Source organism: Falco peregrinus, chromosome 8 (assembly GCF_023634155.1).
Source record: "Falco peregrinus isolate bFalPer1 chromosome 8, bFalPer1.pri, whole genome shotgun sequence".
NCBI lineage: Eukaryota > Metazoa > Chordata > Aves > Falconiformes > Falconidae > Falco > Falco peregrinus.
The window spans coordinates 4,321,208-4,349,135 of record NC_073728.1 but is presented as its reverse complement, the minus strand read 5'-3'; the positions used below and the strand labels follow the sequence as shown (position 1 = coordinate 4,349,135).

Genomic DNA, 27,928 nt, shown 5'->3' with positions numbered 1-27,928 from the left:
TATTTCCAGACTTCCAGCAATCTGGTATTTTCTAATCTTTGAGTCCCTGAATATAAAACCTAATTAATGCTCATTTAATGCTAGGTTTTTGCATTTAATCTCCTAGGGTTTTTTTCCTTTTTTTTTTTAATGTTACGTGCTAGTGCAGCCTTTTTTCTTCTTTTGCCAGGGTTTGGACCCAGCATATCCATTACTGCAGCAACTGTTCCCCAGCTGGAAGCAGACAGATGCTCCACTGATGGGGTGAGTCCAGAAAAGGGTCGTCATCAGCAGCTCGTCCCCTTTGGTGCCTCCTGGGGACCCTGTGTCCCTGGGATGGCTGGGGCAGCCGCATTCCTTCCCTGCCTGACTCGGGGGCATCTACTGTGCCCAAAGAGAAAGAGCTCCACATGGTGCAGATGATATTTCATACAGATTTGGTTCAGTGTTATCTGCTGTGAACATAAATACCAGCTCGGTAACTTCGCTCTTGTAAATGATAAACTGAAACCTCTTTGGTTGTTTCGCAGTCAAATGCCAGTAACAAAAATGAAAAATCACCATTAATCCCCCTGCTTTATTTAGTTTTGATGCTGTCAAGAAAAGACAACACTCATGTAGCATAAGGAGAATTTTTAAATAGAAGCATTACATTTTAAAACTCTAATAAAGATAAAAGCAAAATAAACAGCGGAATTTGAATTTAGAGAATGAGAGAAGAAAGATTAGCCTGTACTGGTGAGGTAATGAAGGTAGTGGCTGGCAACAATATTTAATAGCACATTAATGCTGAATTACTTTGGAATTTCTGCAGGAGTAGAGATGACATCCACATAAACACCAAATGAATTCCAAATGATTGGTATTATCATAAAGAGCACCAAATGAATTAATAATGATGGAACACTTAAACTAAAACGTTATCTTCTCTGTTGTCTCTTTTATGCACTGTGCAATTCATTTTTTGCCAACTATGACCCTTTCTTTCGTTTGTCTTTTAATTTAAAAAAAAATAATAATTTATTTTTGCACAAAGGTTCTACTCCTGTACCGTGTGAACTGGGGCTTGGACTAGTCTGTCTTCATAAAGTTTTGTGTTGGCATCGCAAAATTTAAGAGATCGATGGGAAGACATCTGGATGTGAGATGTATCGCTGGGAAAATGACTATGACTAATAAGAACCATAATAATAACGATTCCGCCTTGATGGTCCCACATGTGCAGAGACCTCAGGGCACCCTTAACAGCATTTAATAAACTAAATGGCTCACTTTACTGCAGCGCAATATGTCTCCCCCTCCCATGGAGAAGCCCAACAGGAGAGGAAGCCTGAACTCGCAGTCTGTGTCACAGCCAAAGAAGATAAATAAAAGAAGAAAAAAGAAGGTAAAGAGGAGGCTGGGGCTTGTTTTGTGTGCTGGGCGGCGCTGCCCATGGGTGCCAGTGAGGAGCTGAGCTCTGGCGCTGTGGTTACATGTGTGGGGGCTCTTTGGGGGCCTGGATACCTGACAAATGTGGGCTCTTCAGGGTGGCGGGCAGGCAGGCAGAGCCTGGGGAGGGGGACCCAGCAGCAGCAGCAGCAGCAGCATTGCCTTCCTGCGGGCAGCAGTGCCCCAGGCCACACCAGGTCTTTTCCCGGCACTGGGCTGGGTGCGCTCGCTGACATATTAGCAGTCAAATGACATTTAGGGAGCACAAGTCTCACTCTCTCCTGCAGGCCAAGTAAATATCATTAGTAATGATATTAAATCTCGAATTGTGCTCCTGCACTATGGCAACCACTCAGCCAGCATGTGCTATTGCTGCTTGTTCCTAACAATTACTTTCAGAGACTTTATTTCTTAGAAAACTATTACTGACCATAATCCTCTACATGGCATGCCGTGAAAGTAAGAAAGAATAAAAAAAGGAAAGTCAACCCAGCTGTCAGAGTGAGGTTGTAGAGGTGCCCAGAGGCTGGCGTGGCAGGTTTCGTCTGGGTTCGGAGGGTGCTGCTGCTGGGTGCTGCCCCGGGGAGCTGGGCAGGGCAGAGCTGCGTGGCTTTAGAGCAGCACATGCTCCAAGGCAGTCAGCTTGCTCCCCAGCGCAGTATCCGTCACGGAAATACATATATATATATAAAATTACTTTTTTAAAATATATGTGTATGTATAGATATGTATATACATGTGTGTATATGAGTATATGTATATATAACACAAATGTGTGTATATCCATCTGTGTACATGTGTATATAAATACATGTATGTGTATACATGCACATGGAAATCCATACATATAAACGTATACACACACACAACCTCTTAGCTGTTGGCTTTTCGCTGCTGAAGTGTTTGCTGGGCTGTTACAGGCTGCCGGTGGCAGCGGTGGGCCGCTGGCCCGTCACACGTGCTGTGCTTTTGTGACAAAAGCAACGTATAATTATATTACAAATTAACTTGCAAATGCTGGCAGAGATGTACTCCACAGGAAAAAAAATAATAATAAAAAAATCAGTTTCATCTTCTCTTGTGTCTTGTAGCTGGTCCCTCCAGCACAGTCTGCATCTGTCAGAATCCATGCCCTGGGAGCACTAATCATTTTTATTAACCATTAAACAAGAAGATCCTTTTTATTTGAAAATGTAAAACATGCAGGAAGCACTATCTATAGCCGCTAATTCAGGTCACATGAAACAGCTCTTCCTCACCTCTCGGCTCGTCCCTGCTCTGCTGAAAGCTGCTCACCGACCAACCTGCCGCAGCACCTCTTCCCCGTCGGGGTGATGGTCCATCGCCTGCATTTGCATTTTGAAGCTGGATTTTTTATCCTGAATAATTACATTTCATTTCCGAGTGACCTGATGTAAAGCAAGCCCCTTTTAAAGCTTCTCTCATGGCACATTTATGAGGCGTTACTACATTTTCTTAACATTTTTCACCTTCCCATCGTTTTTATTTCACATTGGGGCGGTGACAGGTGAAGGCACGGTGGCCGCTGCAGAGTGAGCCGGAGGATGGCAGCGGCCGGGGTCACTCTGCGTCTGTGGACTTTGGTCACTGGTGGGATGACACCCCACTCCTGTCCCCCTCGCCCCCCGTAAGGAACAGCCCTGTGGGCTCCCACGGCCTTGGGAAACTGGGAGAGGGATGGACATCAAGGCTCCTACCTGGGGGTCTGCTCTAGCTGAGCAAAAGGGGTCTCAACATTTTATATACAAAGCTGAGGCTGGTGCTGCCTAGTTAGCATTATAGAGCAGCTTCCTCACATGCTTTTTTATTATGCAGCTTGGCGGCTGCTGTGTGAGACTGCGGAATATTTTACTGCTTTGTGGCTTGCATTCAATACGGCAAAAAAAAGGAGAATTTGACAAAAATCCTGCTTTTTTTTTTTTTTTTTCAAAATGCATCTTTGTTTTCAGTAGCCCTCCTGCTGTGACAAAACTGTTAATTAAACTGAAACTAAAATAAATTAAGCCCACCTAATATGGAAACATTTGAAGGCAGAGCACCAGCCTAAAGGCTGGCTAGGGTAGGAGCTGGCTGTTCCTGCCCGCGGGTGCCAGCAGAGGTGGCTTTGATGGCATTGGCAGGGTGCAGTGTCCCAGCTGCCGCCCGCGTGCGGAGCAAAAACCGAAATTTTTGGCTCCTGTGTCAAACAGAGCAAATTTAACTGGCTCAGTCTGCTGGGTTTTGGCCCATCCAGAGCAGAACTATAGATAAAATATTATTATTAATAATAAAGTGGCTCTAAAGACCTCATTGTAATGGCTCAGCGCATCTCCATCTAGCTTGAAGTCCCATTGGGGTTACTGGTTATTGCGAGGGGGGAACCCCGCCAGCACCAGCAGACGGGGGCGTTCCTGCCTCCAGCTTGCCTTCCCGAGCTGTGCGGGCTGACATCTGCAAACACCTTGCGGCCAGCCCCCACGGCCATGCCACATACCTATAAATAAAAGCAAGGGCAGGCCTGGCCCAGGCGCAGTGTCTACTTTGATGTGCAGTAATGAACTTTGCTTTTAATTCGGGGTTGTAACTTCCATCCCGACGCAAAACGGGGAGCTGCGGAAAAGCTGCATGCATAATAAGGGGTGAAAGCAAGGATGCGGCGCGAGATGCGTCTGATGTTGGATGAGAGGGAAGATAGCCTTTAATCATTTTGTTTTCAAAGAAGCTTTAGAGAGCTCTTTGAAGATGAGGCTTTCTGAGAGCTGCTTCTGGAAAATAGGAGGCAGCTATACATGGCACCCACCTTCGGCTCACGTCCACCCGCCCCCTCGGTTGACCTGCGCGTGGGACAGAGGGACAGGCGCCCTGCCTTCAGCACGCACCCCGCTCCACTGGCACCCGGGACACTTCGGCAGCGCTGAGCCCACCTAGTGCTGGCCGGCGGCAAGGTGAGACCCTGGCAGCTACAGCAGCGAGGAAAAACCACCCCAGAGTCTTCACATTTGTGGTACTCGCGGCTCCTCAGCGTGCAGAGGCAAGTGAAGGGGGGGAGCAGCAGCTAGAATAGGATGTCCAGCCTTCCTTTATTAATTATAATATTTTTGCAATGACAATATTCTGTAAATCATGTCTTACCATCCTTGGATGAAAGGGAATGGTAATGAACATCTGATCCAACTTTATTTTAAGGAAAGGCATCACAATGGCAAAGCATGGAAGCTCCCCCTGTCCTGTAATGCAGCTTTTGGGGTGGGAGGAGGCGAGAGTTGTGTGTCACCCACCCACTGCACCCAGGCTGCATGGCAGCTACATGTGCCACTGACTTCTCTGTGGGCTGGGACTTCTCAGCGGGCTTGTCTGCCTGCATCCAAAGGCACCGAGGGGTTGAACATCGTCCAACATCCCAGGCTGGGCAGGGAGGGTGAGCTCTGCTCACCAGCACTCAGCGTGTGCCAGGGTTTATTTTGAGGACCGAGGTCAGGCTGCTGTTGCGTTAAATGCATCACGTACAAAATAAGCACATGGCTTCTTGCTCCAAAAATGTTACAGGCTGAGAAGAAAAGCCTTGGGGAAAGGTGTGCCAGCAGTCCTGGTTTTATCTGGTTTTACTAAGTGGTTTGGCCTCAGTAAAACAACAGCCAGGCTGGCAAGAGCCCACAGCTGTTGGGACATCAGGGCGCGAACAGGGGGTGTTGCCCCTAAGCAATTGCCCCAAGTGTGGTATCACTGGTCTTGCAAGTGGTTTTGTACATCTACATCTTTTGTAGTTAGTAATTCAGTGTGTGCTGGTATTTGAGGTTTTTTACAGAAATCACAGTGCCATGGCAAAAAAAAAGCCCATGAAACAGCCAAAATAAATGAATTATTACCCCCACCCCCACCCCAAGTAAGGAACAAGCTCATCCCCATCAGCATTGCGAGGGGCTTTGCTGTGGTGGTGTAAGAGTGCATGGAGAAGTGGACAAACAGCAACACATCAGCATCTTCCACGCGACTCTGGAGGGAGCTGGGCTCTGCCTCCCACGTGGCACTAGCCTCGTGGCCATGGCTTTCCCGGCCAGGCCCTCATGTGCCCAGCCCACCTCCCTTCGCTGGGTAATGTTAAGCTGCACAAAGATTTTCACATCTCAAGTTCTGGCCAGCATATGGCTCTAGCAAATGCACTTTCCAATCCCTTCAGAAAAGGAAAAAGCAACCCCAAATCCACGTCTCCAAATTTGCTGTTGCACATACAAGTTCTGCGAATATTTTCTACAGAAAACTCCATTCCTGTAGGCACAACCCCCAGACACTATAATTTTCAGAGCGGGTGCCCACACCAGCATGTTGAAGTTTAAGTTTGAAAGGCCCAAAGAGGTCTGATACTCGGCGGGACCTGCCCTCTGTGCATTATAACCACGGTCCCTTCCCCTCTCTGCCCGCTGCTCTGCAGCACGTGCGTAAAACTCTGGTTTTCAGAGGCGTGAAGGCTGTGAGACACTGCTGCTGGGGCTGCAGCTGGCAACAAACACCGCCTCGCAAAGGCGGGCTCTTTAGGGATTAGACGTGGTGTTGCACCATAAAAGCAAGGCGACTTACTTTGGGAAGTTTAGAGAGCATATGCCGGACTCCTGCCTTCACTTCTAAGCGATGCTATATGCTCTGAGGCCAGGCCAAGCCTTGCCTTTTTGCCATTAGGTTTACTGCTATAACTACATGGCGGCGCATTATGTGTTAATGTTTGATTTTTGTATCTAATGTGACTGAAATAAGCAATCCAGATCTGATAGTCCCGGTGGGGGGGGACTGACATTTGGATTCGGCTCAAAATCTGCAGCTTCGATGCTTGTTACGACTCTGCCATGTCACTCCGAAAGCACAAAGCGCGGCCGGGGGATGCAGAGCCACCTTCGCCACCCCCAGCCTGAGCCTCATCCTCACACTGCCACGCTCCTCGGAGGCATTCGCTGCCATCGCCGCACCGGGTTTAGCTGATGGAGGGATGTAAGCGGGGTGCTAGAATGCCACTTAGGGATCTGTTTAATTAACAGAGCTTGCAAAGTCTCCTTAGATGGGATCTTGGAGCACCAAACCTGCACAGCTCAGCGCTGTCGTGCCTGGGCTCCCTCCATGGTGCCACCTGTGCCAAGCCTGTGCGTGGGAGACACCCCAGCAGGGACGGGGACAACGAGGAGGATTTGATGGTGGGTTTGAGAATGGAAACGTCTCTGTGGTCCAGCGGGCTGGGATGCCGGCTGCTCGTGCTGCGCACTCCTACCCTGCACCATCACCCTTCTAACCTGAACAGGAGCTTCAAGGAGTGGAGAGCTGGAGCTTGGGCTGAGGAGCCCCCTCTCCCCCTGCCTCGCCCCAGCCAACCGCTCCGCGAAGCCGATGGTCCCGGCAGAGCTGCCCCGTGCCATCAGCTGCCCCGCTGCCTGCGAAAGCACCGCACTCCCGTTCCCATCAATCAGCACAGACCAGGTGCCTGAAAGCATCTCTTGCCAATCGCCTTTTATTACCTTTAAAAAGCCAAGAAACCCAGAACAAGACAAAAACTGAGACCGTGTGAACATCATGCAATGGATTCACTTTAAAGCAGGCTGGGGGGGGGCGGGAGGTGGGGGGGGAGACTAAAAGCCATGTTAGAGGAGAAGTATCACTTCACCCATGCCTGAAGGCCAGACCGGGTGGACCGTCACCGGTGGGATTGGCGGTGACTGCTGTGGGCGATCAGAGCGATGCTGAAGCAGGAAATGGAAACACACTCATGAGACATCATCCCAGGTAACCCCAGATCTGATTCTGACCCGAACACAATTTCTTACGTGGCAGTGACAGTGAGAAATACTCCTGACTCTTGTCATGGGTACTTTCTGCCTAGGCAAGGTCTCTTTGGAAAGGAGCAGCGCAATGAATACCGTTACAAGGTTTTTTTTTTTTTTTGTTCGGTTATGTTATTCAGTGTGACTAGGAGTCCGGGAGTCAATTAGTGGAGTGGATGTTATCTAGCAGGAGTGAAGTTACTGCACTCTGCCCTTCAGTCTCACTCTGTCGTCTTAAAAATTCATAGCACAAACTAGAGTAATATTACCTTCTCGAAAGAACGTGTTTTGGAGAGTTTCAGCTACCATGGAAATAACTTTGCATCTTGTCCATCATGTGGCTGTGACAAAACCCATGCCCTTATTTTCCTGAGGTATAGCTGACATTGGAGTTCATTACATTTAATGGAGTAGGGTCACCCATAAAGTTATTCATAAGGTACTTTCTGAGTGGTTTTCACCTTCTCTTTGAAAAAATAAATTATATCAGCATGTTCGCGAGGTACAAATGGTGCTGGCATTTCAGCTGTTATTATGTTATTAACTTTTTTAACCTAATGATTTTCAATCAACAGTAAGAAGCAATTTTCACGCACTCCACTGACCATAGTTGGAGATTCTGCAAAGTGTTCTCGTAGGGTTCACCTTGACAGACACCTAATTCCCTCCCAAATCGAAACATTACCCCCGACACTCTCATCACGGTTACTGAGAATTTCCATTTCCCCTTCAGTTAGGATTTAATTTAGAAGGCAAAGACTTCCTAAGCTATGGGAGAGTAAAGATAGATGGTATGGGAGAAGAAGGCTGATGAAATGTAGTTGACTCCGGATCTGAAATATTTTATCCCTCCTCAATGTAGGTTAAATTATTCTTCACCTTTCCCACATCCATAATTGTCGCTGATCTTGGACCAACTCAAAACCCTACTACTGAGTTCAGTAGACTCAAAATTGCCACTAGAACTGGAAAAAGAAAAAAAAAAAAGAAGAGATTTGTTAGTGTCCACATACAATATCCCAAGACTATACACAGCTATGAGATACAGCAAATTTAAGAAAGGCAATTTTTTTCTCATCACTGAGTATTTATTATATATAACAAATACATGAAAAAGAAAAAACTATATTGTGTGATATAAATAGTTTATTTACATTACAGAAAAACATCAAGACAATGTATACTATTTCAAATATATCCATACATAATCAAATATAGCTGTAGTACATGTTCTCATTGGTGTAGATTACCACAAATGCAAGGCAACATGTGTAGATCTTGTCTTAATCTTTTGTCTATAATACTGTATTTTGTAGTCCAAGCTCTCTGCAGTTAGTTTTGCCATTGTGGAAACATGCGCTCTTTAAATTAACCTTGTCGATGCTCTTGTTGTGTTGTCTGAACTGTAGTGCCCTGTGTTTTGCTTCTGTCTGTGGATTCTGTTGCTCCTGGGACATTTCCTGGAAAAGAGAGTTGTGAGAATACACAGCTCTTAACAAGGCGGCTGCTCAAGCGGTGGCGTGGGCAGCAGGGGACGCGAGGGCGAGACAGGCATCCTCCGGCCCTCAGCGTGTTTCCTCTTCGATGACATGAAATGGGCTGGCTAATGGCAACCCCCAACAATCCCCCACAAAGCCCACAAAACATGTTGTAAACAAAAACATGGCAAAGGAAAACATAAGATTCCTGCTCCTTACTGGTGAGCAGTGGTGACTCTGCTGCGTGGTGACAGCCCCAGCTACACCGCATCTCTCCTCGTTAAATAACGCATTTTTTTTCGGTGGAAGATTTAGGATGGTCTCCTGCTCACCTGCTCAGCGTCCCAGGTCTGTGAAGTATTTACGAAGCGGACATGGGGCCTCTCTTTCCGAGGAGCTAAGCGTCCGCAGTCCCTACGAGTCTCCATGGAAATGCTCCACGCTCAGCTCATTAGCGAGCGGCTACTTTACTACGGGTGCCTGCACTGTGCTACGCTCCTCACGCAGCGGCTTGGCTTGGGGTGAAAAGCAATTGCACTGAAAAGACCAAAAATTTGTTTTTTTCTTCCTTTGAACGGCTGTGAAAGGAAATCTCTTTTGCCTCAGGACCTCATGGTGCTCCTCAGCAGGGGAATGTTTCAGCCTTTTACTTGCAGCAGCGTCAGCTAGGGGGATGCTACAAGCGTTTCCCCCTAATGGAAAGGTAATAATAGTACGTTTCTGGTTTCCTCCCATGGAAAGGCACCCTGAGACAGAAAGCGTGGAGCCGTTTAGCCCCAGCTGGAGGCCACAGGAGGTTCCAGGCAGCCGAAAGCCAGGGGGGGTTATGGCAGAAACTCTCAGGCAAGCAGAACCACAGCAGGGTGACCAACACCCACTAAAGATGCTGGCGCTTTTTGCGTTTGTGGTACCAGTAGGAAAATGGTGAGCTACAGAAAAACAACTAGCAATAAAAATGGTCCTTCACCCAGCGTAATCTAGTTACCATTTCGCACAGGAGGAGGAACAAGCTAGTTGCAGTTCGGCCATGCGTTAGTCCTCTTTCTTCAGCTGAAGCTCAGGGCAAGTTTCTAGCCTGGGTGCACCTCGTCCTGCCCCCCCCCCCCCCCCCCCCCCCCGTGGGCAGCTACAGAAGAAAGACTGAAACGCCTTCTTGGAGTGGCATGGCAGAAAGCCCCCCGATACTCCAGAACATACTGACACGGCAGAAGGTTCCCTTTGTACTGGGCTAACTCGCTTTTCTGTTCCAGGAAGGCTTTCGGCTGCACCTTGTGAAAGGCCATGTGTCAGGCACCGGGGAGAGCCCACCCCCTCAGTGCAGCGAGAGCTCAAAGCCCTTGTCTTCAGCTCTGTGTCAAGTAACTAACAGCAAAATAGAGTAAAACAAATTTATACGGACTCCTTAAAATCAAAAAGGCCACTTTTTCCCCTCCTGTTGAATGAGAGTGATGCTATAGTTTTGCAGTGCCGGCTGAAAGGCTGAACAAGAGCACAAGGACTTATGGAGCATTTCAAAATGCTGAAATACAATTATGTAAGAGTCTAGCAAAATATGGGTCAGATTGTCCTGACTTGCCTCACTTTTAAGCCAACAGGACCACCCCCTCATGAGAAACTGTATGGCTGTGCGCTATATTTTGCCTCGTTCCTTTCTTGGAAGCAGTAAAGTAGGCTGCTATCGTTACTCCAGGAAAAATAAGCCTGCGTCTCCAGCGCTCGCGGAGGTCACAGAAGAGCTTTCATTATGAAACTAACGCAGACTTTGGCTGATTTGCGATTTCATGACAAACTCATCATTCACTGCACCTTCCTAAAAAGGCGGTCAAACTTTCTGAGTGAGTCAGGGAGCTGTTGCTAGCAAACACAGGGCTGATTCACTGAGCCGCATGTCATGGGCACGCTGACAGCATCCCGGCCCCGACTGTCCCCAAGCGGCCCCTCCTGCCCATTCAGCCGGAGACGGCACAGCAGGACCTCGCAGCGCTCCACGGGAGACGGCACCGACACCTTGACATGCTGAGAGACAGCCCTGCTAAATCCTGCTGGCAGCCAGGCAGTATGGCCAGGCTGCTGGGCTTCCCCCGACTCCCAGGGGATGAGGATTTACACCGCAGCCCCACTTTGCCCCCGCACTCAGCCATGTGAAGCAGGCTGGTTTTGTAAGAAACGTGGAGGTACCAGGTGGCTGGGGGCTGACCAGGATGGTCAGCAAGCCCAGGGGATGCAGACGTGCATTCCTGGAGAACAGTGGATACCGACTGCTCCAGCTGGAAGCAGGGAGATGAGCACCTCACCGGCGCTTTCCCCAAACTGACATTGACAGTATCTATGCAGTCACTTAGTCCAAGGTCGAGAGAAATAAATTAAAATGTAGAGATTACTCCAATTAAGATGATGAAAAAGCATCTTTTAACCAAAAATGCCCATGTTTTAACCTCATCGTACACCCCGCTACCAACTGATGGAAGCTTGGGAAGGCCCGGGGTCCAAGTACTGACAGCAGGACCGCCTGAATGCAATGCTGCTGCACCTGCAGGTAGGTTGTGTCTGAAGTACATCTGGGTTTCCTAAGAGGGGCGTTGGCATTTAACCAGCTTTTTAGACTTAATCATCTGCTAAAATTGAGTGACAACTTTTCCTTGGTCCTTAACTCCTTAATCAAACACTCTTTGTAGTGCTCTGTGTGTGGGATGCATTCATTTATGAACACAGCAGTTATACCAATGTAAACTAGGTACGGAGCACAGGCTGCCTGCCCTCCCTCCATTGAAGCTTGCTTGCAAGCTTGAGTTACTCACAATGTGATTCATAGCAGGTAAAACACATTACGCATTCATTTTTAATCAAGTTATTTCTTCACATAAATAAGCTGCTGTGACTAAACATTAGGGGAGCACAAAAAATGCAAAGCTGTAAAGAAAACTGCTGAGAATCATTATGACACTAGGCCATACCTATATTATTTACCACCCTGCTTTTATCATCGCTTCTCTTGCGCCTTACCTCTAAGCTAAAAGCCCTTGGGTTCAGGGGCTGTGCCTTACTGCTCCACTCCCTTCCCTCCATACCTCTTGGCCTCCGGTCCCCTACGCCTGCACTCCAGCCACTTATTCCCATTGCTGGCACTAGCAATGAGTAGCCAGGTGGCCAACTCCATCAAGGAATCGAGCTGCTTACAACCAAACTACCAGTTTTGTCGGCTGAGTTTTCAGCTGAATCCATCCCCTGACCGGGTTCGCCGTGTGCCTACAGGGATGCTAACGGTGGCACAAGAGCGCTGGCAGGACCCAGCGCCCAGGAGCCGGGGAAGGGCCGAGGGCAGACCACCCCTGCCAGCAGCACAGCTCATTTATTCAGATTAAAGTGTCTGTGCAACAGCGGCCCTACAAGCGCCCGGGAATTGCTCAGAGCCTTCCAGCAATGGAAGACAGTCCATCGACTTGCACCACTGTACAGGTATGAGTTTAAGAGCAACAACAGTAACGGTAGCTAAAAGATTTGCAACAGCAGCCTCATGTGGCTCCATTGCAGGGTTTGGACACTGCACTCAACTCCTTTGATAAATGAATTAGGTGAAGCTGCACTGAAATGAGCAGCAAAGAATCTGGCTGCAGTGGCCTCTGAGCAAGTAAAGTTTCCCTTCTTTCTCCCAGGAACCTGGCGGGGCAGTTTTAGCAATAGGATGTGGAGTTCAAACCAGTACAGTCAGGTTCTCCAAAGCAGCTGACTTCAAAAACTCAATTACTTATGCACATGCTGCCACAATGCTCTCTTGTCATGTGGATTTCTCTTAGGCCACTTAGGAGTACACTTTTGCAAATGTATCTTGAATCATTATGCCGGGATGGAGGATGCTCCGCAGTAATTACGTGCATTACAGAAAAAAGTCAAAAGATCATAAATTAACTTGGTTACAAAGTGTGCGGGAAAGGGTACCATCCACCTATGAAAACAGTGCGATGGGTGATTTGCATGACAGTACCAGATCATTCAGCACACTGCCTTCGTTCTCCGAAGTACTCCGAGGGACTGCATCAAGGTGACAAAAGTAAAGTCACTCGACAAGATGATACAGAACATTTGTTCCATTATCAGTTACTACACCATCTTCTCTTTCTTACTACACCCTACATTTTTGGCTGTTTGAATTATTTCTGTGAATACCAGCCTAATCTACTGCCTCATTAGGCATTTGCCATTGAGTGAGGAGCCCCAAAGGGCACTGGGGGGGGCTCAGCCTGGAGAGGGGGCAGCTCGGGGGGGCCCCTGATCGCTCCCTGCAGCTGCCTGACAGGGGCTGTGGGCAGGGGGGGTCGGTCCCTTCTCCCAGGGAACGAGTGACAGGACGAGGGGAAACGGCCCCAGGTAGCGCCAGGGGAGGTTTAGGTTGGGTGTGAGGGAACATTTCTCCACCGAAAGGGCGGTGAAGCCCTGGGACAGGCTGCCCGGGGGGGTGTGTGGTCGCCATCCCCGGAGGTGTCCAAAACCCATGTAGATGTGGCACTTAGGGACATGGCTCAGCGGTGGGCTTGGCAGTGCTGCATTAACGAGTCCTGGACCCGATGATCTTAAAGGTCTTTAAAACCTAAATGATTCTGTGATGACTCAGCTTGGCCAAAAAAGCATCTGCCTTTCATCAGATGGTTTTGTTTTATTCCTTTAGGCCAGAGAAGGATTTGTGACTTTTTTTTTTATTTTTTTTTTTTTCCAGGAACAAATGCTACACTTGTCTTCCAGCTTCCAGCTGGGTAGGGACTGCAACACAGGGACTGGAATATAATAAAGATTTTATCTTCTACAGAGGTACGATACCTGGCTTTTATTTTTTTGTATTTTAAAAATAAAATTATTTTTAAAAGAGTGATTTCTCTATGTTGCCAGCTGAAATAATTTAAGCTTGTGATTTCTGAGAGAAGCCTGAAGATGCCTGAAGTTCAGAACTTACCCCCAGCCCTCCTAGAGGCAGTTCAGTGGGAAAGCAGAGCAGCACGTGTAGTAGGGGAAGGGGATTTACCCATTTACTGCCTTTGCCCATCTCACTCTGAACTACCCTGGGGCTGTCATTTCCAGCTACTCTTGGAAAATAGCGAAAGTTGCTACTCTTTCCTCCTCATTTAAGAAAAAATAAATAAAACCTATATGGCTTGGCATGCCACCACCTAGTGAAGACCTTAAACATGTGCGGTACCTTTGAACATATACACAAGCCTAATGAAATCATTTAATCAATGGGATTGCAAACAGGCTTCAAAGTTTGTATGCTCTGCCTGATTATGACTAAGGGAATGGGCCCTTGAGGAAACCAGATGGAGATATGATTAGTTTTATTAAGTGTTGATCCAGCTGCTGTATTTATATTCCCCTTATTTATATGAACAATATTTGTCCAAGCATCTGAATACAAAATAGGAAACTTCATTTGCTGTAGGCACCGTTGCTACCTAAGTTTGATTAAGATGGAAGTAAAAATTCAGTCATAATAATGAAGCAGCACTGGCTGGCTGGCCCAGGCGATATCTTCTGTTTGTTGGTGAATTAAACAGCATTTGTTATCAGTGGTGTCACTGCAGAAATCTGTATAATCAGCGCACAAAGTAGGAAAAACAAAAGTCTTTTCTTTTTCTATTGCAAAGTACCAGAGATACTGACCTTGTAATACAGAGGACTACAACACAGATGATAGCAATCTGGATGGTTCCAATCACAGCCGCTATTAAGACATACTGAAATCGTACTGGACCTGGAACCACATATAAAACGCTGTAGTCCTTTTTTTCACAGTGTTGTCCAGTATAGCCGGCATCACATCTGAAACAAAATATATTTGTTCTGGTTATATCTGCTGCTTTCAAAGAATGCTGCAAAAAAATTATATCAGAAAAAAAATAATGTATCAGTGTCAGAAGTATAAGCTTATGTGCTTTTTTTGCAGGATGGGCCGCCCATAGTGAGTACCAGAGTCTCCCAGACCTCTCAGAGGGAAGACTTCAGATCCTCAGCATCACCGAGGTCTGTGAGAGTGAACGACACTGCGATGGTGCCAGGAGGTGCCCAGGGGACTGGGACTTATCTAGCATCAAGTGGAGCTACTTGCACGTTGTGATGAGAATCCATTTAGTTCCTTGCACAACATCTTTTAGATTTCTCCCTTTCTTTGGAGAGGTGGGGGAGGGTGAAAAGCCGTCTAGTTGTGGCTCCTTATGCAGATTACCCCTAAGGAGGTGATAAGCAATCATCCATGCTCCGTATGAAATGTGATTAGATGTTCCTGCAAGTGGATACATCATTTACATTTTGTCTGGTTGCTATAAAAAACCCCTCTGTTGATGCTGCAACCATCCACGCCAATGCTGCCTGCTGCACTGCTCACCAGTTCCCATCCTGCAGCCTGACATCTATCTCCCCTCTGTGATTTTGGGGAGCAAACAGTGGTTTTCCCATTTCAGCTCTTGCCCTGTTTCCCCTAAAAAGCCCAAGCAAGAAGATGCACAAATCCAAGTCAATGGCAGCAGCAACCATAAGAGACGGAGCCAGATTGCCTGGGCTCCTCTCAGAAGTGTTAGTGCTGTGCTAACGCTGGCGGGTTAAGCCTTGAGCACCCACCCTTCTCCTCTCCTGCCCTCCCAGAGCTGCCAGCAGCTTGAGAAAAGGACATTTCCAGCTGAATGGAGAACCTAAAACGCAGCAGCTGCAAAGAGCAAAATGTGCCCTGCCTGTTTGTGGGAGCTGGGAGAAGCTGGCTTGAGGGTCTGCCCTGGGGGATAAGTCTGGTCCGTATCTTTGCTCTTCCAGGCCAGTGTCCCAGGAAAACAGTGCTTCATGTGTAATAGTCCCTTTCCTTGCCACCAGGCTGCTGGTTGGACTTTGGAAGTAATATCTCCACCCCTGCAGGGAGGCACTCGCTGCAGAAACACGTCCTTTCAGTGTTACCCTTCCTCCCTGCCCCAACCTCCTCCAAAGCCCTGGCATGAAGGAGCCACCTTCACCCCAGCTCACTGTCCCACGAGCATCGCTCCTGCCACAGCAGGGCCATACCCCTGGTGGCCCTCCTCTCCTTCAGGCTGAGGAGGCTACCTAGCAGCTGCCTGAGCACCGGCTGAAGTGCTTTTTAAAATATATCTAAATATAACTGAAGGTTACGGAACGGTTTTACAATCAATTAACATTGTGCATAACTCAATACGCTTTTGCCACATGAAATGGGGACTTTGTTGAATAATTTACATCTAACGGGTTTTGTAGCACAAAGGGCCACGGTTACCGTTATTTTCCATAGTTTATCTAGATCAAGTGTTTTTGTAAGTCAGTATTTTCATGCATGTAGCCTTGGTAGGAGAAGGATTACCTGCAAGACGGCTCCAGCATGTTAGTGGAGTGCTCACACTTGCCATGCATGCAGAAGCCATTGTAATGCTCTGGACAAGGGATGTAGATCCCTCTCGCACTTTCTTCCAGTTTATTCGCATTCTCTGTGAACACAGGTGAAGGGAACATTAACCCGACAACGCACGATAAGGTGAAACAATGGAAAGAACTCAGCGTATGAAAGAAAGGAAAATCAGAAGAACAAGATGTGAAAGATGTTGTTTACAGGAAGCAAGAGCAAGGGTTTGCACCTTGAAACAGGTGGGCTGCTGTAGGTACAAAGCTTTGCAAGGTGTTCTGTCATTCTACTGGCTGTCTAACTCCTGGTAACTGTCAAGTTACAGCAAATGAGACAGCAGGAAAAATAATTTGAGTATTCAAACCCCAAAATATTCAAAACCAGACGAGCACATGAAAAACGCCTGCTCATTTCTGTTATCCTCTACAGACTGCCTCCTCACACCCAGGCAAAGCTAGGAGCAAGGCTCTGGACGTTTGCATGTAACATACCATTACAATATATTTGGTCATTCAATACAACATATTTGGAAAGATAATTTTACGGCTGAAGTGGAGGAGCAGGAGTCCAGAGCTGACATTTCTCACCAGTGCTGCATGCCCCATGCCGCAGAGCCTGCTGGCCTCCTCCCCATCCCACAGCCTGGGCACTGCTAAACTAGTCTGGCTTTCTGTGCCTACTTCTGCAGCTGTCACATAGCCACCGAGACTGCAAATCCTGCAAAACTTTTCCCTCCAGGCAGCCAGGAAAATGGAGGTTTCATTTGGTTTTCAAACAGGCATGTGCTCAACATCTACACCACGGGCTGGAGTGCAGAGTGTTACTTGCAATAAACTCACATGAACTTTGTAGGCCACCGAGGTGATAATTACTCTAGGTAATTTTGGCAAATTCTTCCATGTAACAGATACTTACGATATCTCAAATGGTAAAAATCCCTTTTCTGTGGTAGTAACATCTAGCCACAACTAATTAAAAGCAGAAGAAAAAACCTCTCATGGTAGATGTCTGAGGAAATGTCATTTGCACACAAATATGCTGAAGCATTTGCACCTTCCGAGAGGAGTCCCCGAGTGTCAGGAAACAACTGCAGGTTGTGTTCTGCCTCCCAGCCAGCCCTGCCGGCAGTAGGTGTGCGCAGGTATTATCCCACCTTTGGGAAAAGTGTGTGCGGCAGATCCAAGATCCAGATTTTCATAATGAATTTCTTTCCTGTCATTGTTGTCCAAGGAGACTTTTACGAGTCTCTTAACAACTTGTGCTACTGAAGTTCGTTATATTGCCCTTACGTTAAACCAGGCGAGGACAAGCTCCCAGCAAATGAGAATGACAGGGCAACCTCTACAGCCCCGCAGACAGCATGAACTTCTCTTTTATCGTTAGGACCTTCAGGAGCCCTGCACTAGGGACCATTGCTTTATCTTTTCTAAACGCACAGCCTCTCCTGGCTCCCTGCTCACACTGGGGTGTCTGCGCGAGGCTGCTGTGAAGGCTGTGAACGACAACGCGGCGCAGAAGCGGGCATCACAGTGCAGTGACGCCTCTGGGACGGCACAGGCAGGACGGGTTGACAGGAGACGTGCTGTAGGCACAGTATAACCGCCTTCGAGAGCTGGCCCAGGAATTTCTGCTACTGGAAAGAGATGGGAGCAGAAGGTCCATTCGGTCTGGTGCTAAACATTTTTGGTGACCTATCAACCCTCTAGGTGAGGCAGTGGCTACCAGCACGTGAGATACTTACGCAGAGAGTTATCATCCTACCAGGACCTCATCTATGTTCCTTTTTTCCCCCAGAAAATCTTCCCAGATCAGAAAAAAACGTGTATTATGTGTGTCAGCTATCAATGGACTTGCCCAGTGCACACACACAGGTCCAGTTGTGCTTGGGACTTGCTGGACTCCGTACCCACAAAATGATCATCTATGCACCATGCCCGACAATTTCTGGGTGTGCTGGACCTCTGCTATGGTCCATACTCAAATATATTTCTGCCCAGGAAACTGCAGCAGGAAATACAGGATCCTTATTAATACATGATCCTTATTAATACACATTTTTTCTCTTGTGGAGAATATTATGCCATTTCCTTCAAATCTTCCACCATCCAAAGGAAGTTTGATTCCTTCCTGAAGAACAGGAGACTGTTCCACGTGTGCGTGCGTGTGTGTGTGTGAGAGAGAAATTGTTACTTCCAGGACAGAGTAATGTGCTAGGACTTGAAAGGGGAACTGGGACCTGTCCCAGACTGGCAGATGCTCTCACTGCGTGTAGACTGTAGGGCTGGTAAAAAGAGGAATGATTTTTCCTCCTTCTGCAATCATGTGGGCAGAAACCGTGTTTACTTTAAAAATGTCTGTAGTATGCTTTAAAGTAAATCTAGGTTCCTGCAGAACTTGTAATTACACCTCTAGGTGTAATTTCATGATGGAAAAGCCTTTACTGAATCAAAAATGAGCTGGCCCAAGCTTTGCTAGCACTTCATAGGATAAACACTTCATACGGGAAGACTTGTCATCTGGCTAGGAAGGCACCACAAAACCCAGACATGAATTGCCTGCAGTCCCTCATTTCGACTGATGACTCTTCTAAAAGACTTAGGGATTGAACATAAAGGCAGAGAGGGGGAAAAAACCCCGGTATTTAGTTTGACTTGCCATTTCAGATGTTCAAAAGATAGACAACAATAAAAGCATCACTCAGTTCAGACTAAGAAGTTCCCTTCTTCCAGCACATTTTGGATTAATCCAAAGGGCTTCCCTGCCTCAAAACAGGTTATTTTCCTCATTACACAAAACACCTTTTCAGATCCAAAACAGAGACCCCGAACACCAAGACATGCTTTAAAAGCTCCTTCGTGTTAAAACTGGCTGCTCACATCTCTGAAGGATCTGAGCGCTTCTCAGTAATCCAGCCGTCGATGAGAAACTAACCCTCACGAATGCATCACAGGGTTTACATCACTATGGAACAAGAACTACAAATCATCTCTAAAAAGAGAGGATATGAATAAAAAACAGGTTCAAATTATGAATCAAATAGGAACTGTACAAATTTTAAAATATTAAACCTAAACAAAATAAATTAAGACTTCTCCCCCCTTATTATAATTTTGGATTGCTTATAAATTCCGCACTAGAGGCAATCCACACTAACTAGGTTACAGTACCACTAACCTAAGGAGCCCCTCTACCACACCAAGCTCACACATACAGAGAACAAAGCTGAAATACAAATTTACCCACTTTTTCCCAAGCACAGCAGAGCAGTATTCATACAGCAACGACCCAGACCAAATTCACAGTTAGCCAGGTTTCAGTAACCCTGAATTCAGTAGCTCCTCTTCAAACATTAGACTTGCTGCATTGTCATTGGCAACTATGGGTGAGTTTTATTTGCACCAGAAAAACCAGATTTTACCTTTTTGTGATGGTTAGAATTTGAGACAGAAGCTGTAAAGCCTGAAGATAAAAACTGGACTGACTAGGTCAGTCTCTCCTATCTCTGGACAAATCTAATTCCTGGCACATTTCTCAAAATGCTTCTCTTTTTTATTTTAAAAAGAAATACACCCTCACCCTCCAGATCAACTGAATTCAGAAAGCTTCTTCTTTGAAGCATTTCTCTGATAGAAAATGCCACTTTGACAAAGCCAACATTTTTTGCATTTCTGCAACACTTTTTGCATCTTTAGCCTAACATGACATTTCATATTCACATCTTTTGTTAGTGCCAGAACATGACATGATAGCCTATCATATAAGCTACACTAGTCAAAACAGATTATTTTTAAATGCATTGAGGCCAGATGCTACTTTGTGTAGACTGAAACAGCTTATCATCTTGCTTACGAGAAGAGTCTCCCAGTTGAACACTTGTTCTCCAGCCCTTCTGTGGATGGCAGGGAGATGCTGAGACGATGAGCTATTTTGCTGGGATAAATTGGATCCTGAAAAGTTATCCAGGGTGCCTGGCCACCCACTCAGTGATCTTTCTTTTCCTGATGGACTACCTTGCGAAATGTTAAATACATTATTTAAAGCTATCTTGCCTAAATCTTGCCTTAACATCTATGGCTGTTCCTGTCCTCTATTAAGGAGCAGAAGAATTATTTCAAACATATTTTGTATTCTTTTTATTTCATTTCTGGTTTAGCTATGTGCCTTTCTTTCCGTTTTTGGCAGCTGAATGTGCACGAGTAGGATTCTCAAGCACATATTTCAGTGAAGGCTGAAATTCAAGAGCTGACATGGTCTGCCCAGTTGCAGGACCATGCAAGCAATGAACACAATGCAGCAGCCAGCCCCTTCCCTGGGCAGCCCCCCGTGCCCAGCCCCCAGCTGAGCAAGCGTGCAGCTTCTGCCACACAACCGAACATGTGGAGTCGTGCCACTGACACACGGATAGATCTGGTAGTGCCCTTGATGAGGATTATATGAAGTACTGCCTGGAGTGCCCAGCAAATTCCTTCCAGACATAAGTTCCCGCAATACACTTCGGAGATATTAGATAACAAATCTAAGCAAAAAAAGGTTTCTTACATCCAAAAATTGACTGCCAGGCACTTAACGATCAGTTCTGCCGGGCTGGTAATTCTGTTATTCTTTATGTTTGAATCAGTGAGAACTCCTTGGTGATTTCAAGCAAGCAACGTAGAGGGCCACAGCCTGTAAGTTCTCATGTTGGCATTTTCACTTGTACAGTGTGTCACGTTGGAGCTTATAGAAATAATAACTGAGATGTTATGCCCATATGAAAAAATACTGGCTCATGTACAGTGTTAATACCTAGTGTGCAGTCATCACTGGACCAAGGGAGGTCCTAAAAATACATACATATATATATATATACACACACACACACAACTCTATTTCACCAAGTAAGGGATGAAGCGGTGAATGATGTGCAGCAGAAGCTATTTTGACACCTATCTCATTGGCAACAGTGGTTAAGGAGAATTGACTTACGTAATAATTTAATCTTTTAATACCGCTGAGGTCAGTCAAATTTGCTGCCGAAAGCTCTCGCTGATATTGAGGTAGTAACTCCTTACACATCACATTATCAGAGGATTTGTAAAGGAGGAAAGGGATTCTTGGGTCAAATGTACATCCTTAACTTTCTCAAAGGGGTTGCCCTCATGGCAGGTGTCCCCCCCAACTCCTTGGCAGCTTTCCCAAAGAGACGCCGCAGAGCATAGCATTGGGAACTTAACAAGACTCTTCTGCTCTGCACCACAGAGACTCGGTGTGCAGCTCTTATTTGAAATCAAAATAAAGGTCCAGAGAGTATCAACCTGTGGAGCAAAGGCAGAGGGTGCCCTGAGTTCTGTGGGAGAGTTTCAGTACTGACCAGGGGGGAACCTGAATCATGTGGCTGAGCCTAAGGACGGGTGACGTTACTCATCTGCAGTCTTCGCTGCTCTTTTTGGGTAAAATAGAGCTTCCTCAGCCCAGGAACGTTTGCAGGAACAGGTCGAAGGTCCCTCTGCAAAGTCAGGAGGAATGGGGTAGTAACGGTGTTGCTCCCTCTGAAAGCACAGAATTGTTTTAGCAGGTTTGCTGGTACTTTCCCTCCTCTTTACAAGCATCTAAGAGGAACTGAGGTCCCACAGCAGCTTAGCAGGAGGAGGTCCTTAAGCAGGAGTCCTACCTACTTGTAATGAATAACCGTGGTGACAAATCCCAGCTCAGACCCAGCTGTGGTGAGAGAAAAGAGATTTCTGCTGAGTCTTTGCTCGACAGCTCCAGACACCCTGCCCTTGGGAGAGCTGCCGTCCACCGGCACAGCCGCCCTCGCCGTTAACAGCTGCTCGGGTCTCACCTCTTAATTGTCTTGATTAGGTTCCCTTCCTCTAAAACCTTTCAAACCTTGCTCTCGGATCTTAAGAATATAGAATTTCTCTTTACAACGAAGAAAACGCGTGGCAAGCAAGTTGCCTGAAAATCACTGGGTGGGTGTTGGAGCGAAAATTCCGAAGGAAGCGCTTGCTGCTGCTCTGCGGGAGCGCGCCAGCCCCCTCGCCCCGAGAGCTCGTGGAAAGTGAGACACCAAATGTCAGCTGAAAACGTCTGGCACCACGGTGCTGCAGCCCTAACCTAAATTCATCCTGCAGCCACTTCACGTACAAACTTCCAGCGAGTCTTTCTACATAAACGGCACAAAAAAATACCCTCCCTGTATTAGCTATTTTACCGAGAGGAAAAAAAAAAAAATGAAATGGGACTTTGTGAATTAAATTGCATTCAGTTCTTTTCTCAGGCACAAAATAGGCCTGCTCAACACAGTAATTTATTAATTTTAAATGTCCCTATGCAAATGAGTTCCCTGGAATAAGATAACATCCACTTTCCTTTTTAAAAATAATCTAGTGCTTTTTATGTTTGAGATGATGGCAAGATGTCCTAGTGCACTTGGAAAAAAAAATATTGTGCTCTGTCTTTTGCAAGCAATGTATCGTAATTATTCAGCCTGCTGCCATAATTAATAATAGAAACCAATGAATTAAGACACTAATAATCCCCAGATGTTCAAACGGAGAACAAAATACTTTCAGCTTGTCAGCATGTATATGGGGGCTATGCTATATATGTTAAAGCTATCTCTGAACTTTTGAAACAGAGAAGCACTTTTATCTAAAACTTCTGTGAATGTATCTTCCTTATTTGAGAAGACTGTTTGAAATGACGCAACTTGTTAATCATTTTCCTGCACAGAACAAGACCATTTAACTACTCAAAACTAAACACAACATTTTTTTTAAACTCTCATTTGTTCTTTCAGTGGCCATACTCCACCCGTGTTCAGTGGCTCGCCACAGGTGCCTTATCCTAGTGATGGTGTAGACCCCTAGCAGCCCAGGCTCCTACACACACGAGTAGGTGCTACCAAGTAGCTACAAGGTGCAACACAACCCCAGAACGGCACAGTGAGAAAAGCGCATACTAGCAAGCATTGCTCGCATGGCTGAACAGGGACCCAGCAATATTAGCCAAGAAAAGAAAAAACCCTGCTGTACGGGCTAATGCGTTGCTCCAAACCAGCACGTTCTCAGCGTACAGGGGCTCTCGGCAGACACAGCTCCTCCCTCGGGTGACCGTTCCACTCAGGGAGCTAAGGCAGGCTGTTGTCTCACCTTGCCTGACCTCCTCTGCTCTCTCTCCCGTTTCACCCATCACCCCTACCAAGGCCACCAAAACAAAAGCAGTGTCGCTGCTGTTAAAAGCAGATGCTGCATAAGCACCTCCACACTTCATTTGAGGACATCAAGAGGTGACACACTGACCTCTTCCCTCAGCAGCTTCCTGGAGTGGTCCATGGCTGCGTGTGAATGGCACCTGCACACCTCCCAGTCGGGTAGATGGGACAGGTCCTCAGGTCCCCAAGTCGCCTCTGTGTGAGCCGTCACCAAGCCATCTCAATAGTTTTGTGGATAAACTACACCGATGGAGCTCCTTAAGAGTGCCGCAGCGACGGCTGGTCCCCAGGCCTGCAGTCGTTGCTACGGATGCGATGTAATGATGCAGGGCTGTATTGTGGATTTATCAAAGCCCCGGGTAAAGGGGCCCTTCGAGTCTGTGCTTCCTTCTTTTGTGCCAGGATTGAATAAATCTGTGTTAACCCCATTCCTAGAATAGATTAAATCCCTCTGTGTGCTAACTCAGCTACTCTTTGTTTTTGGCATGCCACTAACGTTCCCTTCACTCGGATTCCCATGTCTAAGAGAGATGCTGCCGGCCCCGTGGGAGCGGCCTCCTCCCCCTTCAGAAACCAGCCATGTCAAGGAATAAAGTAGCAATTTTTCTCCTTGTGTATGATGTCCTTAGGCAGCCCATGACAAAGCCCTCAGAGGATGAGTTAACCTTAATATTATTGTAATTCTGTGTTGAAAAAAAGTCGGTGTCAGTTTAGAGACTGGTGAGGCTCCCTCCAATTAGGCTGCACGCCTGAAGGTAGAGGCGTGAATGCTGTATCCATCACACGCGGCACGGCACCAGCCGAGCGGGTGTCACTGCTCTGCGAGAAATTCCTCCCAGTGGCTTGGCTGATGGCTTGCTTTCCCTCCCATCCGCCTCTCCTCCAGCTACTCATCAGTGCCAATGCTGGAGGGGGTCAAAAATGGACAGCGGGATCCAGCCCAAGGCTCCTCTCTCTGTCCTCCCCTCCGAAAAAGTATGCCTGAGAGCTGCAATTTACTCTTAATACCAGATTAAAGAGAGATGGAAATACCATCCCAGTACGTGGATGTTAGCAGCAGAAGGTGCTTCTTTATATGACCAAATTGTGTCTCCTTCAGACCAAACAGGCACAGATCTATGGAACGAGGCAGAGGGTGGCTAGGAGGGATGCTGGCACAGGGAGCATCTGTGTTCAGCGCTGTCTTCTGGGACAGGAGCCAGACCGTGGTCCCTATCACACAGCCCCATGCGGCATGTACAGACACATGTGTCTCCCCAGCAGCAAAAGCAACAGCAGCTATTCGCAACCCTTCCCGGCCTAACACGCAGCAACGCAGCAACATTAGTTAACTTAGTTAAGTGGCGATTAAGGAATAGACCTCCCCGAACTTGGCCAAGTGGTGTCCTGCTGTTTCTGCTTTGCGTGCTACTATGCAATTTCTCTATCAAAGCAGCCTTGCTAGTGCAGCACTCGGAAAGCAGCTTATTTATATGTAGATGCGGCTATATGACATTTCCAAATGCCATACATTTGCATATGAAGGTTCCACTTTTTTCCCCCACTTCGAGTAAACAGATTCTGCCGCGATTCCAAAGCCATGCTTTCACTCAACTGGAGCTTTCTGAGAACCATCCTCCTTAAGAAGCTTAAAACCCCCTGAAACATCTCATTTTCATAACTTGGCAACCTTGGCTATCAATAGCGTCTATGGGCAAATCTTTTGATTTATAGTTTTACCTTTGATACCAAACTGAGCGCAGAGAGCAAAACTGCAGGACCTTAAGATTGCATATGAAATGGCTACAGATAATCTGCAATACAAATCAATATTTGCAAATAGGCCTCAGACATATGACGGAAGCTTGTGGTCATCCGAAAAAAGGCTGTGGGTCGCATTCATTATAGCTATGAGGATGGTATTGACTTTTGTCACTGATCTTTCACTTGAAAACACGAGCAGGAGCTTGCTGCAAGCACTCCCGAGGAGCTCCCAAACTGCAAACCTAACACAAAACCACAAACTTACATAACGCCGGGGGAGCCAAGTGGACATTATATATTCAGCTTTCTCGTTCAAGGAAGATAAGGCTGAAGCAGATGGTATGTGGGCAAAGTTTCAACCTGAATACATTGCCTTCTAAAACCCACCAGTGCTAGAACAGTCCAATTTTGTGACACAAGGTGGCCGAACACGCTACCTGTGCACTGAAGCGCTGCCCAGTGCGGAGCCTCAAGGTACGTGCTACAGAGGAGCTGCAAGAGTTTCCCGTTGGCAATGCATGTGTGGAAAAACACAAATCTCAACACCTCTCCCATACCACCGAGCATGAATAGTATGAATTATGTATGATACACAGATTGAGCCCTGTCCTCGTGCCTATTGGTGCTGGGATGCGCAGGCATGGGTGTGCGCTGAAGGAAGCGGTCTTTGGGTATCACCCGGCGGTGTGGGAGTGCTAATGGCAGGCAGAGCGGATGGCGGAGCACCAGACATCAGCTGTCCTCCTCTCTCCCAGCTCAGCCCTGCGCCACGGCTGCGAGCGGACCTCCTCGCCATCCCCGCTACCCCGTGGGTGGGCAAATGCCAAGGTGAGGATGAGCTGCTCCCTCGAGGCCCTGCTCCGCCTGCTGTCGGGGGACCGTGACAGGTGCTTCCTGACGGCAACAAAAGGCACAACAACCCCTGGGAGTCACCATCACTGCAGTCTTGGCTTACGGAGTTTCACCCATCTGCCACTGCGTTTCTAGAGGACTTCATCCTCCTCCCCTGCCAAGTGGCAGATAGCATCAAATATGACAAATGGGATGAGGTGCCAGAAAGCCGATAAATACTTTTGATACGGCCCTAAAAATAGCAAAGGGATATTTGTACCCTTGTGACACTTTTTGAAGAGTAGATGGATATGCATGACCTAAGTTTTAAGATGGGTGTCAAGAATATTGATGTGTAGAGGGAGCAAGATCGTTTCGCTGGTGCCGCCCCGGGGGACAGTCGCATGATGAACAATGTCTCCCATCTCCCCGGCGCGGGTGCGCGGGGAGGGGGCTCGGGGAGGGTTGTGCTTCAGCTTGCTAGTACAGCTCTGCCCACCTAGGACGTGCCTTTTCCTCCATGGGGATGATGAAATGGGAGAAATGGGGTGCAAGTGCTCTTGGCGTGGCTGGCCAGCAACGTGGCTCACGCTAGGGCAGGCTGTGACCAGCTGCAACTACTGTACAGCTCTGAAAGGCTGTACGGGGATTAAACTGTCTAAGCATATCTTTCATAAATGCAACGGAATAAAATATGTATATGTTCTGATGGAAGAAAATGCTAGATAGGCTAAGAGTTATGAACAACAGTTCTGGTGCAGATTTGTTCTGAAGGACTAGCAAAACAGGGCGTTGTAGTGTCCTAAGTCCTTGCAGTTGCCTCCAGGCTAATTCGTGCTTCCTACATGATTGAGCCTGGCGTGTTTCTGGGAGGGAGTACACCTGTAAATTCGATTTAGAACTTCCAACCCATCTCTGGAAAGGTAAAAGTCAAGTGCAGTTTTTTCCTCTCCTCTCCAGTCCCTCCAATAACAGAGCCTCCAAAGGTCTCCAGTTCACACACGCAATCCCAGTGTCCTGAAGTTATTTTCTCTTTGGCACCTACGCAGGTGGCTGGCAGGAATTTAAGTACTGATGCAGCTAGCAGCTCTTCCAATTTTTAAGGACTACATTGATAAAAATTGCTTTTTAAGCAATGTAACTGTGCATGAACAACGCATGTTTCAATGGAGATGCACTTACCTGTACCTACCTGGTCATATCAAAGGAGCACACACATCTTATGTAACAAAACTGCATTTTCCATCAATCCTCGCCCTGTCTCTTCAGCTATGTGAGTGGCTTTTACTGGCAGAAAGATTGGGCAGGCGATCAATGAAACAAAACTGGAGTTTCATTTTGAGAAACTACTGCAAATACAAGCGCACCCTAATCCAATTACCAAGCTGTCCCCTAATTTCCAATAGGAACTCCAGCTCCGAATGGATTGTTTTCTGCGGAGATCAATGGATGGCAAGAAGCAGTATTTGAAAAGGTCTCCGACTTATATTTAGTCCTGCCAGCGTGATGCTAGGAAAATTTACTTTTTGGTTGCACACTTCAAACAAACTCAAAAAATTACAACTGAAATCAAGTATGAATGGCAAAACTGTCAGAGGGGTTTGATGGAAGGCACGGAGATGGAAAGGTTACCCAGGTACGTGACAGCGTGGGCATGTAGGTCAGGGACGTCACTTCAGCCAGAAGGCATTTCCTTCAGTCCTTTTGACAACCTGAAGGTTTTACAGCCCTAGTTTTGCACTAATTTTATATTCAGGTTTGATTACTAAAAGCAGTCTTTTTTTTCCCCTTTCTTTAGTGGGGGCGCATGTTGGTAAGGTGCTGCCAAGCTGAAGTGTGACACCCATTTGGCTCCCTTCCCGCCTTTCTTTTTTTCCAAGGTAGCATCTGTGCTTGTAAAAACATGCTGCCTGAGAGATTTCATCCAGGAAACTGAAGAAAGAGCTGCAGAATTTGCAGGAAGTGTAAGAAAATAGGAGACTGAAATAAAAATACTATCTCCTATATGTGGTATTTTTGAATGCTTCCTGAATCACGTGCCTGGCAAATCCCTTGTGCATATCTCGGTTATTTTAGTTGCCAGACT

At 46.9% G+C, this 27,928-nt stretch overlaps 1 protein-coding gene and 1 long non-coding RNA gene across 2 annotated transcripts in view; one reads left to right on the top strand and one right to left on the bottom strand.

The window, feature by feature from the left end:
* Positions 1-3,526, top strand: part of LOC114013182 (uncharacterized) — a 52,615-nt gene extending 49,089 nt beyond the window's left edge. Inside the window, exon 11 of the long non-coding RNA XR_008748450.1 lies at positions 170-3,526. This is a non-coding gene — a long non-coding RNA (uncharacterized LOC114013182). The remainder of the gene's footprint in view (positions 1-169) is intronic.
* A 3,103-nt stretch (positions 3,527-6,629) lies between these two features.
* TMEFF2 (transmembrane protein with EGF like and two follistatin like domains 2) overlaps positions 6,630-27,928 on the bottom strand; it is a 131,052-nt gene continuing 109,753 nt past the window's right edge. Inside the window, exons 8-11 of the mRNA XM_055812960.1 lie at positions 16,035-16,158; positions 14,339-14,497; positions 8,585-8,671; positions 6,630-8,176 (exon numbers count right to left, since the gene is read on the bottom strand). Of these exons, the coding sequence (XP_055668935.1) occupies positions 8,080-8,176; positions 8,585-8,671; positions 14,339-14,497; positions 16,035-16,158 (467 nt within the window). The 3' untranslated portion in view covers positions 6,630-8,079. The remainder of the gene's footprint in view (positions 8,177-8,584; positions 8,672-14,338; positions 14,498-16,034; positions 16,159-27,928) is intronic.